A 15,653-nucleotide genomic window follows, 5' to 3' on the forward strand; every position below is an offset into this window, starting at 1 on the left:
TCATCAGCATGTACACACAAAATATTATTTTAAGATTAAAACCAATCAAGTATAAGAATATTTAAAATGCAGAAAAAAAAGTATTACACTATAAATCACAATTTTAATATTTTTAACTAAAAATCCAATTTAAAAACCATACAAATATTCAGAAGAATCATATCTTTAAAGTAGCTCAGAAACACACTGTTTAACATTAACATTAAATGTCTTTAAAAAAATTAGTTTCTCCTTTAATTACTTTTTTCTTGAAACCACTCATTTCTTCATACATTTCTGATAACACTGAGCAATATTCATTTTTAAAGAAACAGACCAAAATTGCTGAAAATCACATTATTTTTGTTTGTGGAAGTTTTTGTATGGAAGATACATTACAGTCATTATTATGGCCATTCTAATTTGCTTGCTATGCTCAGTCACAAAGCCACAAGATACATCAGGATGAAATATATCCTTTGCGAGTTTCTTGATAAATTTCCTCTGGATTTCACATACTGCAAATTTGTGTTTTCTCCACTCTTTCAGACTTTGCTAAAATGATAAGATTTTATCTGGAAAAAAGTAGCACATCTGCATACATCTGCCTCCATTCTTTATGAGAGGGTTTGTTTTATTGGGTGCCCTCATGGAAAAAAAATGCAAATGAGACTTCAGAAAAGAATGAATAACTTTAATAGAAAGGAAATTTTAACAATGGTTTTGAAGACTGTCAAGAAGATGTTTTGCAGACTGCGGGCAATTATGAAAATTGTCAAAGATAGTAAAAATAAATTATTTTGAACAACTTACCTTCAGGACAAAAACAATCATAGCTGTTGACATCATTCTGACAGACAGCACCATTCAGGCAGGGAGCTGAATCACACTCATTCATTTCTATTTCACAGTACTGGCCTGAAAAACCTGCAAAGGAAGCAAGATAAGCTTTGTTTTTTCTTCATTTTTATGTGTGTTATTAGCACGTGCCCTGGTTTCAGCTGGGATAGAGTTAATTTTCATCCCAGCAGCTGCTGGTTTTTCAGACTTAGTATGAGAAGAACATCTATAATGAATTGATGTTTTATTTATTGCTGAGCAGTGCTTACATAGAGTCAAGGACTTTTCTGCTTCTCATCCCACCACCAAGTAGGCTGGGGGTGGACAAGAAGCTGGGAGGGGACACAGCTGGGACAGCAGGCCCCACTTGACCAAAATTGTATTCCATACCACGTGGTGTCATGCTCAGCAAATAAAGCTGGAGGGAGAAAGAGGAAGAAGGTGGTGTTATGGTCTTCTCATAACCCCTTGTCCTTCTTCATTGTGGATGATGGAGCCTTGTTTTCCTGGAGATGGTTGAACATGTGCCTGCTGAGGGGAAGTAGTGAATTAATTTCTTATTTTACTTTTCTTGCTGGTGGCTTTTGCGTTAACTATTAATCTATCTTTATCTCAGCTTATGAATTTTCTCAATTTTACCCTTCCTATCCTCTTCCCCCGTCCCACCTGGGGAGACTGAGTGAACGTCTGTGTGGTGTTTCGTTGCTGACTGGGCTTAAACCATGACAACATCAAACTTTTACTTCAAATGTTGCTCTGTAATTAAAACCAAGAGGTCTCAATATCCATATTCTCCTGAAAAAGGAAGCTGGAAGTCAGAGTTTCTTTATTTCATTCACAAAAAATTAAATTTAATTCATTTCTTATTCAATATTACAAATATGTCTTTATTGCTGGAATAAAGCAATAAATCTAGAAAGTATGAAGATATTCATAAAAACATGCAAACTACAGGTTTTCAAGTCTTTCTCTTGTGTTAAATCACTTTAGTGTTTTTATGATGCTTTTTTTTAATTCTGTCATTTAATACAAAAAACAGTACATCAATTATCTCTCATCCATTGTCTGGTTCTTTCTACCACATACAGGACCAGTAAAAGAATACATATTTCGTATTTTAAATACAAACACCAATCTATTATGAAATTAGATATCATGAAAATAAAAAAGATAAGAGGCAAAATCAATTAATATAGATCTTTTATTGTAAATTCTAGAAGACCGCATACATAAATTACCACTTATAGTTTTTCTTTAATATACAAATCATTTGTTAGCGTATTGTAAACTAGGATCTTTGAAGAAGTTATAAGATTCCCAGGGAAGTTACTAGTTGCTCATAGGACTCTCAAATTTCCTAATTTAAAAGTCCAGAAGAGTGAGTTTGGAGGCACACGTGGTACCAATCATGACATGCTAAAATTTAATATTTTAAATTTTGAAACAACATCAAGTTGGAACTGCAGTAACTGAAGAACTCTGAAACCAGAGCTTTTCTCAAAGTAATAAAGATGAAGTTATTTCTTTCTTAATCAGCAAATACATAACTTCAAGGTTTTGTTATTTGTATCTGATTGCTCTGCAGATGTACAATCGGACGTACAGGAGGAGTCATAACAAAGTAACTCCTGGCAGCTTCATAATGTTCAAAATCTTCGAGAAGTTAGATTGTTAAAGGTGGATAGGAACCTTTATTCACTCCTTTTAGAGATATACAGATTTCTTAGAAACTATTTAAAAAACCTTTTTTTTCTGGGGAACGGTAATGGGTCCAATACCTGAATTCTCAAGTATTTCTTTTTTTTATTATATTAATTGAGGGGTAGAATAAATAATTATTTATTTAGCAATTTTATGTTTAGTATGTTTTGCACTTCACTCTGCATTTTTTATGAAGTTTGACCTAAACTTCAGTAATTTTCCATATGGTATGCTTGCAAAGAGGAGAAATGAAGTTTTGCTACTTATTTTCTTTACGTCAAATATTATGAATTATTAAGTAGCTATTGTTATTGTCACAACTTCTTGCCACTTTTCTTTCCTACTAAGAGGAACATAAGAATTTCCTGATGTCATAGAGCAAAAGAGGAGGGATGGGAAACAAAACTATAATGAAAAGAGATATTCCTTTAACACAGTGAGAGATAAAGAAAATTCTTCAGCATGTTGGCTGCTGTTGTTAGCCACCAAAATGTCAAGTTAACATCACTTTCATTTCTTATAATAAAGACTTTTCATGATTTGGTCTCTTTGAACAATTCTGAACAAAAAAATGATGAGAGAACACTACTGTTTTGATAATTTCTCATCTTTCACAGTAGCAGTACCCATCTTTTCTCATTTATCCAATAAAGGGGGGGGGGGGGCACCCAGCTAAAGGAAAAAGAAATGGATATACCAATGCATTATTGGAAGTGCTCAATAATGGAAGAAAAAAGAAAAGGTATTGAAGACCTCACAACATTTTTTCCTCACAACGTGCCATTACAGCTCAGAGAAAAAAAAAGAAAAAGAAAAAAATGATCCATACAAATTACAGACTGAAAAAATATCTTACTTTCTGAGAAGCCCTAGTTTGGAAAACAATTCTGCTAAACTCTGATTGACAATTCTCTTCATTGCAAAGGTATTCTGTACCATCACTTCCATACAGCTTGCACTGTATGGGCTCAGTTTACCTCCAAAGATTAGGCAGTTGAGATCTCCTGTTGGAGTTCTTTAAATGAATGTTGGAAAGAAGACTATCTGTTTCCCTCAGAATGGAGGAAATACCAAAGACATCTTTTTGACTGTGTTTTTCAGGTTTTGACCTTTAGGGAAATAAAGGTAGTTGAGCTTAGCTGCCAACCTAACTTTTAACAACTGAACTCAATTATCTTAAAGGTCTTCTCCAAGCTAAAGTATTCTATGGTTCTAATACAGATGTTGCAGGCCACTTTTTAAAGTTCTAAGTAGTTAAATTGTTTTCTACTAGCAATTCCATTCTTTTAAAAATATTACTGTCTCACACTTCCCTAAAGTTAAATGAGAGCTAAATAACTAAGTGGAAATTAATTCAGATTCAAAATGTAGTTACCTGGTCCAAACAATTTCTTTTTTTCCCTAAAAAGGCAAAATTGAAAAAGCAAAGAGAAAAGCATCTTGATCCTTATAATGGGAAAAAAAAAAGTTTTTCAATGTTACTCTCTTCTTTCCCAGCATTTCCTATTTCAGAAACCATCTCCCAAAACAATCTGTAGAGAGCTTCTTATCAGAGCTACCAACAAGTGGACTACTCGGGTAATTCTTGAAATAATTTTTTGCTAGAAGTGTGAAAATGGTTTAGGAAACACTTCTGCCCTTTCCAGCTCAAAAATCTTACACATTCTGATCCCACCATCATGAACAGTCCTACCATTGGATAGAGTTGAAATCTGAGAAAATGATAGTGGCTCGAGCTCCCAGCCCTCAACATGTCTGGTTGGGATGTTGCAACAACTCTCTGTGAGAAGTTGTTGCTCATGACAGTGACATCCTTTCTCAGGATGGATGTAAAAATCCACTGTCTGTTCCTGACGTTCTGAAGATATCTGATACAGGACTGGTAGACTAGGGGGAATATCATAGGGGCAAATACGGAGATACAGACAGCAAAGATTGTTTTTTAAAGGTTTACATTGTATAGTTCACTCTGTTGCAGGTGTTCAGTTCTCCCCTTGGCATACCAAAAATTAAGGACTGAGAGATAAGAAACTAAAGGCATAAGTTGAATCTGTCTTTAATAGAATTGTTTGGTGTGCAAAATATGAATTATCTACTCTGAGAGGTTTGAAAGGAAAACATACTGATAGATATTTATTTCTTTGTCTCTTCTTCATCACATCTTTAAGGGAATTTGTCCTGCAGACAGAAAATAATTTGAAAGTAATTTCTGTTTATTTTAGTTTGTTTCTGCTGAATTTGATTGTTCGTTTTCCATATAATATCATGTACTTTCATGTTTATTTGTCACTGATCAGAATGCTGACAGATGATGCCTCTTTCGCAAACATCAATTTGCTCTCTTAATGTGTTAGAAAAGCATGAGCTTCATTTGCATTATTTTTAAATCAAGAATGAGTTAAGAAGAGTGGTTTTGACTATAGTGTAATCCATGTACTCACACTTAATTAGCTACTTCTAATATAATAAAATTGTTAGACAAGAAAATAGAAGAAATTAGTCAACTAAAATAAAACTAAAATATATCTGCATTCTTGAAGGTGTACCAGCTTGATAGTATTTTAACTGGGGTATCAGACAAGTTTCACTAGTTCCATACACATGGATATATGAAAATAGACTGACTTGATTGTTAAGACAGAACATAAAATTACTGCTAGTGGGATAGTACATGAAATTCTCTGTGTTAGGAGAAACAGTATATTTGTATGCAATTAGTTTATGGTAATGAAACTGTAAAACTAAATTTCTAGCTAAAGTTTGTAGATGTAGGGGTATGAACGATAGTTCAAACATGTTAATGTGTATCAAATATTCCTGGTTTATATTTTCTGAGTATTGCCAAACAATTCAAGTTTAGAAAACTAGGGTAACTTGATAATTGACATAGGACTACTACAATAAGAAATATGAAAAAAAAGGTACTCTGTGCAAAATGTGAGACAGTTGAGATCAGTCCTCTTTTCTTCCCACTTATAAAGGCCACGGGAATGAAGCATGAAGCTTTGTGTTATAAATGCATCTATGCCAGTTCTTTGTTATACAACTATGTCAGCAAAGACTTTCAACAGCACACTGAGCCTGTGATTTCACAGTCAAAAATCACAACATTACAAAAAGGTTTAGGATGTAAGGGACCTCTGTAAACTACCTGGTCCAAACCCTCTGTTCAAATAAGGCCACCTGGCTGTGGTCGCCCTGGATCACTTCCAGACAGCTTTCGAATATCTCCAAGGATGGAGACTTCACAACCTCCCTGAGCAATCTGTGTTAGCGTTCAGCCACCATCACAGTAATAAAGTACTCCTCGTGTTAAGATGCACCTCCTGTGTTTCAGGTTGTGGCTGTTGCTTCTGGTCCTATCACTGGACACCAATGAAAGGAGCTTAGCTTGACCTTTGCACCCTCTCTTCAGCTATTTGTGTAGACTGATGAGATCTACCTTGAGCTTCTCTTACGCTGACTGAGCAATCCCAGGTCATTTTATTCAATTATCACATATACCAGTGATTGGCACTAAGTATCAGCTGTTTATTGGTTCACACGCAAATGCAGAATACATATTTTCTTCCCTCCTTACATATACTGCTATAAAAACCATTTGCCTTTCTACTATGTGAATCCTTCAAACCTCTGTCCTGTACCCTCTTTTCCCACAGAATTGCTTTGGCAGCTTCAACACTATGCTTTATGAACTAGGAAACAATTCTGTTTCTTAATCCATCCAACTTCTCTCTCCATCAACCAATGATAAGTGCTATCAAAGAAACTGTTCCCCTATGAATAAATATTTCCATGCTGTCCAGTAAAAAGGCACATGTCCCATAAGTAAATACTTCAACACAATTAAGAACAGATTTATGGGAATCTTTCATGTAAAAATGCAATTTCTGCCTTAATTTATAACACTTCTCCTAACATAATATAACATGATATGATATAACACAACACGATATAATATATTTGTGTAGTATAATGCACATTACATCAGAGCTTTAACATGAAATATTTAGTTTGTATTAGCTTAAAAATATGTAAACATATTATAATCTGCTTAAATTCTTTAACGTTGCCTTTACTAAGTGGTAAATAGCTATTGTCAGAACACGTAACAGATCATGATGCTGCTCTACAACTTTTCTCTACACTGAAAACTCAAGGGTAAAATACATCTGACAGATGAATTAAAAATATTAAAATAGCTTACTTCAGTCATTGCAAGGAAAGAATGGGAGCCTGAAAGTTTCTGGGTCTGCAGGTCAGGAAAAATATAGAATAATTCTTTACTAAGCATATAGTTTCATTTTTTTTACCAACACAATCCTACACCAAAGTAATTAGTTTAGGTTCTCAGGCTTTATAAATCTTTATATAGAATTCATCCTCAAGATGAGGATGAGATATCTGCTTCCACTGGTAATAGCTTTAGTTTTTTTGCCAATGGAAATATGAAATAAAGCACAAATAGTCAAGAAAGAACAAAATTTACTGAGAAGCAATATTTTGAAAGCAACATTGCTTGCAAGAGTCTTTTATATGCATGAAGTTATTAAAAAATAGTAATATTTATGGAATTATAGATATTCTGTGGAGTCATATACTTGGATAGCTGACTCATAATCGTGTTTCATTGTCAAAACCTCAGCATTATTTTGTTTTCCAGAGACTACTATTAAGGAATAAATCATAAAAGCAAAAAAATACTTTCTGTATATCATAAATAATCCAAAAACCCTAGGTAAAATCTAAAAAAAAAAGGAGTTATTTTGCTAGAAAATATAGAATGAAAATGTGTTTATAATAATATTTCATACTTGAAAATTATGATTCCACCAGAGAGGCCAGAACTACAGAAAAAGTAATCTGCATTATGAGTATGTCAAAGAATGAGAGACTTACTGAGCCCTGTAGGCATCCTGCTTAACAAGAACTCCCTGGATGCTTAAACCTATTAGATCACATCCTTACTTAGTAAAAGCAAGAAATGGTTGCTATTATATATTTTTCAATAATGTGTCTATTTGTAAAAAGAAAACAATACACAATCTTTTACACAACTCCATTAGTTTCCAGAAAATTACACTAATACAAATGTGGTCTAAGATCAGCTTCACAGGAGTTTGCATTCAGACTCTTGGCATCAAAGTAATAGCTTTATGAAACGATGAGACTCCTAGACATTTTCCAAGGATGAAAGCATAAAACTGAAAAATATTCTGTGTTATGAGCTTTAAAGCATCAACTCTTAAAATATCAAATGATACCAGATACTAAAGTAGTTTGTGTGTGAATCTGCCGCAAGCAGATTATGCACTGAGAAATAAAATGCATTTGGAAACTGAATTGTGTACATATTCAGCAATGATGTGTGCACGCTCCTTGTTGAGATCACCATCTTTCAATGTCTTGATTCCAAAGCAAGATCATTAATTTATTAAGAGCTTCTGGTAAGAAAGGAGCAACAGTTCAATTCACAGAACTGGTTAGACAGAAATCCAGAGAAATGGCACAGCATTTTCTAGTTTGAATATATATTGGCAAAATAAAGTAAAGGACTTATTAGAAGAAATCACAGCTTTTCAAGAAGATGTGAGAATTTTTTTGCAGTGGGAACATTCACTGGAATAACCTCCCAAGTTCATAGTAGACCACATCAATGTGGCTGCAAGCACATGGACAGAGTCTTAGATAATCTCATCTAAGCTCCGTTTTCAACAAAAGGCTGGACAAAGTGATCCTTTGAGGTCCCTTCCAACCTGGGTTGTTCTATGAATCTATCATTAAAAAGCATGTAAAAAAGGCTAGTAGAATGATCAGGGAAATAGACAGCCTTTCATACAACAGAAAACTGAGAAAAATTTAGGTTGCCTAGTGTAGCAAAATGTAGGCTGAAAAGAGATATGAGCATTTCTCCTAAATCTATCAATGAGAAAAATCACCAAAAAGAGATGAACAACTATTTAAATTAAAGGATTCATATCACAAGTATGAAGTGATATTGATTTTTTACAAACAAATTTAAATATCATAATAGAAAATCTTAATTGGCAGAGAGCAATGAGATTCTGGAATAATCTTCCAGGTGGAATGGTTAGGATGAAAGTTCATGACTCTGAAATGTAAATTTTACCGTAATAATTACAGAAAGTAAAAGCTTGGTTAGTGTACAAAAACAGATTTTGAGAAGGTTGTTTATCATCGCCAGAGAATAGAATTATTAGTTCAGAATTATTAGTTCAGAAAGTCCTTTCTAGTCACACATTCTTAAGATTTCCTCCCTCCCTCCTCCCCAGTTTTTTTTAACAAAGTTCATCTAAATCAATATTTTACTGAAATATTTGGGGAAATAATCAGGTCAACAGTGCCCTGGGCTGCATCAAAAGAAGCGTGGCCAGCAGGGCAAAGGAAGTGATTCTGCCCCTCTATTCCTCTCTTGTGAGACCCCACCTGGAGTATTGTGTCCAGTTCTGGAATGCTCAACATATGAAGGATATGGAGTTGTTGGAATGGGTCCAGAGGATGCTACAAAGATGATCGGAGGGCTGGAGCACCTTCCATACGAGGACAGGCCAAGAGAGTTAGGCTTGTTCAGCTTGGAGAAAAGAAGGCTCCGAGGAGAACTTATAGCGACCTTCCAGTACCTGAAGAGGGTCTACGAGAAAACTGGGGAGAAACTCTTTACAAGGGCATGGAGTGATAAGAAGAGGGTGAATGGCTTTAAATTGGAAGAGGAAAGATTTAGATTAGAGGTCAGTAAGAATATTCTTCATGATGAGGGTGAGGCACTGGAACAGGTTGCCCAGAGAGCTGGTTGCTGCCCCCTCTCAGGAAGTGTTTAAGGCCAGGATGGCTGGTGTAGGAAGAAAATTATAGAAAAAAATAATTGTAGGCTAGATGAACATAAAGTGAAAACAAAGAAAGCGGAATTGTAGTAAGGAGATTTAAATGTTGTACATGATGTAATGTTGTAAAATGATGTAAAATTTAAAACATGTAATGCTGTAAATATAAGAAAATTGTGGGTTGTAAACAAGAGATAATTGTAGGGCAGCTGAGCTCATCTTAATTGCTGCAGCTGTGAGATCCTGAGAAGTGGCCAATCACCGGGGTAGCTTCTAACGAGATGATACGGCTGTGTAAAGCCTGGCATGGCAGAGCAGTTGTGAAGACCACTCAAAGGAGGAAGGCCACTTGAAGGAGGAGCTTGGAGTAAGAGAGAGTGCTCCAAGAGAGAGCAGCCAAGAGAAGGCAGCCAAGAGGAGGCGATAAAGTTAGGGCACTCCAAGGAGGAGCTCGGAGTTAGAGCAGCACCCAAACAGAGGCCAGGTCATCGGCACGAACCCGGGAGGTGATGAAGAACACAGACCAGGAAGAGGTCTGGCTATCTGTGGCAGGCTGGGGTCTTTAGCAGCCTGATCTAGTGGGAGGTGCCCCTGCCCATGGCAAGGGGGTTGGAACTGGACCTTCAACTGAAATTATTATATGATTCTATGTTCTGGGCCATTAAAGTCATCTGCAAAGGATAGATATCTCAGGGAGTTTTGGAGTACAAAATGTTGGTATATGCCAATATTTAGGCAATACTTGGAGCACCTATGTAGGTGTAAATTTGCCGTGTTGTCAATCTTGAAGTCAAACATTACAAATTCATTAGTTTGGAAGGAATCCCTGGTGATAGTCATGTCCAGCCCTCTGCTCAAAACAGATCCCATTAGATCAGTCTGCTCAGGACTTGGCTTAGTTAAGCTTTGAGTTTATCCAAGCATATCAATGACACAACTACCACTGCAATCCAGTTTACAATCATCCTCATAGTAAACACAAAACAACCAACCAACAGTCCTCCCCCAGTCTGCCTGTGGAGATTGGAGAGGTCTGTTGCCTTTTCTCCATCATTTCCCACTCCTAAGGAGGCTCTGGCTCAGGCTTCCCTATTAAGCCCCCCATTAAGTACTTCTAGACAGTAATATAATATCCTTTAATCCTTTCCTCTTAAGGTTGAATGGATTCAGTCCTCCAAATTTCTCCATGTGAAACCTGTGTGAGCCCCTTAACCACCTTGCTAACTTTCCACAGGACTCATTCTACTATGCGGCTTCCTTTTGTGTACTGGGGACCAAATACAGTAAAATGATCAACAAAACAAAACGTATTTCCTTATTCACCAATCTTATTAAATTACCTAAAATTATACTATAATTTGTTTCAGGTTAAAATGCATCCATATTATTATATGAAGGTAAAAATTAGATTTGCTGCCTCTACTTTCTATATACATGTATTTATTAGATCATTTTACAGAATTAATCATCATTTTTCATGAGCTTCTTAAATCTGTATAAACAAATTGTGATTAGTATTGGGTATTAATGAGAGGATATCAAATTGCTTACGTGACGATTTTCATATCGTGACATGCAGGCTTGTTGTATTAAGAACATATATCAGCAGCCTGAATGTGACAGAAGAAAACATTCTTCTAAAAATCAAGATTAGATTTATGATTGAATTATCACTGCACCAAATATTATTCATAATAAAGAAGTCTCTTCAGCTGTTAGAATCCAGGAAAAAGCAGAGAAAGCTATAAACTCTTAATCTATAAACTCTTAATCTAAAATTTTAAATAATCCTGTAAACAAAGTTATCCATAGTGTTCTGGAATTTAACTGATATCTAAAAATATTGGATTGTATGTGTAAGAACATCTGCTCTTGGGTTAAATGTATTGTGCATTCTGCAAGCAAAAAGAAATTATTCAGCTTCAGATTATAATGGACTTGGACAGAGAGGAAGTGACATTGCACAGGAAATCACAGTTCTAGCTTTTCTAGTTTTTGAAGCCTTAATCATTTTTTAATACAGTTTCTGAGTATATACGTAATAGGTACATTTAAGTATCAACAACGAAAGAATAAAGTATCCAGTTGTGCAAGGGATACGATATAGAAAATTGTTCTTCTTCATAGGATGAATTATTCCAGCTGAGGGTGTCCCCAGCAAAACCGCTTAACTTCGTAGTTACAATACCAGTCTAAAAAAAATGAATAGAATATTGGTGATTAATCTAGAAGCATTAAAGAATCTCATCTCCCAGATGTTTCAGTTTTCTAAATCTGCATCCAGATGTTTTGTTTTACATCTCTGGCTATTTAGGATCAAGTCATTACTAACTCCATGGGGTTAGGAGTGAAAAGGGGACACCCGTAACTTAGCTGTCTTGTCTTCTGCAAACCACTCTAAGTCCCTATGGAATTTCATGCTGTATTTTTACTTTTTAAATACTTGATAGTCTGTGTCTACAATACCAGAGTATGAGAAAACTTTAAAATGGGGAGACAACAGATACATTAGAATTATCTAGTACAAGGGTTAGAATTATTTGCACAGGAGATAAAGCTTTCTTGAGAGTCAGTTCAAGATTGCTGAACAAATTTCAATAGGAATTGAGAACAAACATATAGCAGAGAGTACGTGTATTCAATTATTTAAAAAAAAAAATAATCCCTGTATGATTTGCCCTTGCAGAGAAAAATACAGACAGACTTGCATGTGGGAAATGCTAGTCACACAAATTGCAATGTCGGCCTGAATAGAAAACCACGCTCCCTGACCCGATTGTATAAAAAAACTGCAAGCTGTGGCTTACTGATTTTACTTGTGCTACAGCAGGAGATCTTCCCGACTTTTCTTTTTAACTCATTCTAATTTTCAAATACTGCATGAAATTTTATTTTAAAGATGAAAAGCATCAGGGTGGTTCTTCCATTCCTATTAAGAACAGCTTTTTTATTTATTTATTTTTTTGTAACATTAATATCTGTTTTTTTGTGAAGATGTCATTCCTGCAGACAAATTTATAAAGCCATATCAAAACTAAGGATGCATGAACAGCACCTGGGTATCTCCCACAGATAAAAAGCTACAAATGCCAGCACAATGAGCTCTGTTCCGAGCAGGATGCTGAACATACCTGTTACCACAGTCAGCACAGGAAAAGGTATTGTTACTTTTATATCTCTTGGCCTGAGGAACCTCTTCCTAAATGGTATTCAGGACTTACAGCTTGAATTAAAAGAAAAATAAGATTTACAGCTTGAATAAAAGGAATAATTTATGAGGTGCACACAGTTGTAAGAAAATGCAACACATCTGTGTAGCTAAAATTTATCCTGGTGTAAATGTATTAAAGGCAATATATTTTCAAGGATTTAAAGAACATTTTTTCTTGGCATACTTTTGTTTGAGCTTCTGCTTTCCTTTCTTATTGTGGTTGTTCTATTTCTTTGTAATGATATCTTACTCTAGATTTATTTTTCTAATAGATTTTAAACTGAAACAAAACAAAAGTATTGTTGATTAATTCACTGTAAAAGAAAGATAGTGGAGAAATGGTATTAGAAATGATAATTGTATATCTGGGCTCCAGATGGGCATTTTTCTATCTATAAGACTAAAATACTCATGCACGTAACAGTGATATACTCGTTGCCTGGCAGATGCACAACACGGATGCCATTTTTTCCAGACAAATATCTCATCGGTTATGAAACATTGTAAATTTCTTTTAAAAAAGTCAATAGAATATTAATAATTCCACAACTTCTTAGATTCACAAGTCTGTTTAAATTATCTGTTCTTATAAGCAAATTATTCAAGACACAATGTTACCCTAGGAAAGATTCAAATATAAGTTTAGAAGTAGTCTGGAGACTAAACTAAAATCTAAATGACAGGTAATTCAGGGTATGTAGCATTTGAAGTACGACTTAAACACCAGTTTTTGCATCTTGCTGGTAAAGTTTACGTAAGGTCTATCTTATAGAGTATTATTCAAGGCTTCCTAATTTCCCATAATTTATAGAGACAAAGATGCTGAATATGACTTCCAGTGAAACTGGCTGAATTTACATCCTTGGAGTTTGATGACCATTCATCAGAAATAGAAATCCTTAATGTCATGTTGGAGTAAAAAAAAAAAATCTTAAAGAGTAAATGCTAGCAAACAACAGATGATTGTGGATGGAATTATGGGTAACCATCTTTAGCAGAAGCCTGTAACTTGTTAGCTGCAGTCATCACGTGGCCTTATTGTAAATTTTGATCACAACTGGACCAAATAAAAGTTGCACATCTTGAAGATTCCAGTTCATGGAGAGACATGACAGAGCATCATTCCTCTGAGCATCTGTTGTGCTTCTGCACAAAGACTGTTTAGACTGCGGGAACTGGGGATTTAGGTTTTTAGAGAGAAGAGCTGGTGCTGAAAAATATGATTTCCTGAAAACAAAAAGTGGTGCTGTAAGGAAAGGGACTGCTAAAGAAGGAGGTGAAAATTTGGCTGGAAGAAAGATCCTGGAAGTGTGGGAAGAACCTGGAGATCAGAGATGTGTGGAAACGAATGCCAGGGGATGCACAGGTTGGTAATGTCCAAGACTGATAGCTTTGAGCAGCAGATCAGAATGAACCAGTATGAGTTCCTGCTTGAGCTTGCCACAAAATTTAAACATGATGAATGTAGTGCTGAAGGTGTGCAAGTGGGTGAGTGTTTGGGATACTGAAGTAAGGAAAGACCTCTGATCTACTTTGTTCTTAAATAAACCCTATTATCCAGATCCACTATAGGCTGTTACTTACACTGTTGCTCATGACAGTAGCTTGATGGGAATCAAAGACGTCATTTTGAAGAGACTGAAAATCTGTGACTACCCTTCACAGAGAATGCCACTTTACTTACAATAAACACAAAGTATACAAGATGACGAATTTCTATCTAAAAGCCTGCACCATGCTGGCAACAGAAGTATTCTTTGCAAGATTTTGGAGGCTATGTTGCATGAGGCGCATTAATTTCCATACTGATACAACAGACCATACAGAATATAGCTGCTTATCAGTATAGTCATAATCTGGTTGTAAACTGTTCTGCTGGTTTACTGCTGTCCTCATCAGTCTTGATGAGAACTACCTCATGTTTGGATCATTGAATCATATAATCAGAGAACCACAGAGTCATAGAATGGTTTAAGACGAAAAGAACCTTTAAAGATCCTCTAGTCCAATTTCTTGTGCCTTGTGGTTTGTGTTTCATCTCGGAAAGAATAGTTGACACCAGCAAATTCAGCTTTATGTCTGGGAATTTCACTAAATGACTGAATAAAGGGTGTAGTAGTAGAAATATAAATGATAAGACTTCAAAAATAATAATCACAAAAACATTCTTTATATGTTTTCTAAAATATCTTTACTACTTTTCCTGTGAATAGAATTTTGCCAACCACAACAGTTAAATAAGAGTTTTATGAGTTGTCAAAGAAGCACTAGTATATTTCCATCTGTATTACTAGTTCTAACTAAACTCAAGTGCTGATAAATTAATGACGAGTAATATAATAACTTTTTTTTTTGCTCTCATGTAGGTACTTAAGAAATCAAAGTAGGTAATAGTTTGATTTAACTCATTCATTTTTGTTTTCCAGAAGATTTAAGGAGGTAGTTGAATGGCGTTCTTATTGAGTGGTTTTGAAGGCTAGAAGTGTATTTATGAGAAAGAAATAGTTTAATATGTTTTGACTTCTTTTACTAATTATATGCCAGTTGATATACAGTCCTGCAACTATCTGCATTGAAGATTTACAAGCCAAACATACAATCATCACCCCAAAGAATTTACAGTCTAAGCCTGCGATGAAAAAATAGGATATTAAAAATAAAAGAGCATACACTGTGATGGTTCCAATAAACTAATAAACAGCAGAAAATGTTTAAGTACTACAAATTTAGATCATATAGAAATATGAATATGATAGTTCAGACGTATTTTTCTGTATTTGTAAGACAAAATCATTGCACTGAAATAAAATAAGAAAACTAGTTATCAAGTGTCTAACTATTATCATAGAATCAAAAAGTCACAGAATAAATCATAAGGGTTACAGGCAATCACACAGTTCAACTGCCTGTTCTGATCAGCGTCAACTCTGAAATCAGAAAATGTTGCTCAAGCTTTTATTCAGTCCTGTGTTATATCTAGTCACAACCTCTCCCAGTTCCATCTGGTCCTTCTCAATCCTACCCCCTTCATCAGCAGGATCAAGGAGGCTGCCATTGATGTTCCTATGCCCTGGATGCCC

The 15,653-nt window shown here is 35.2% G+C and overlaps 1 protein-coding gene across 3 annotated transcripts in view; it reads right to left on the reverse strand.

The window, feature by feature from the left end:
- The window catches only part of EYS (eyes shut homolog), an 880,825-nt gene that overhangs the window by 591,006 nt on the left and 274,166 nt on the right, over nucleotides 1–15,653 (reverse strand). For all 3 annotated transcript variants that reach the window (XM_054063979.1, XM_054063978.1, XM_054063977.1), the window contains exon 13: nucleotides 793–906. In XM_054063979.1, coding sequence (XP_053919954.1) covers nucleotides 793–906 — 114 coding nt within the window. The remainder of the gene's footprint in view (nucleotides 1–792; nucleotides 907–15,653) is intronic.

This window comes from Cuculus canorus, chromosome 3 (assembly GCF_017976375.1).
Source record: "Cuculus canorus isolate bCucCan1 chromosome 3, bCucCan1.pri, whole genome shotgun sequence".
Classification (NCBI taxonomy): Eukaryota; Metazoa; Chordata; class Aves; order Cuculiformes; family Cuculidae; genus Cuculus; species Cuculus canorus.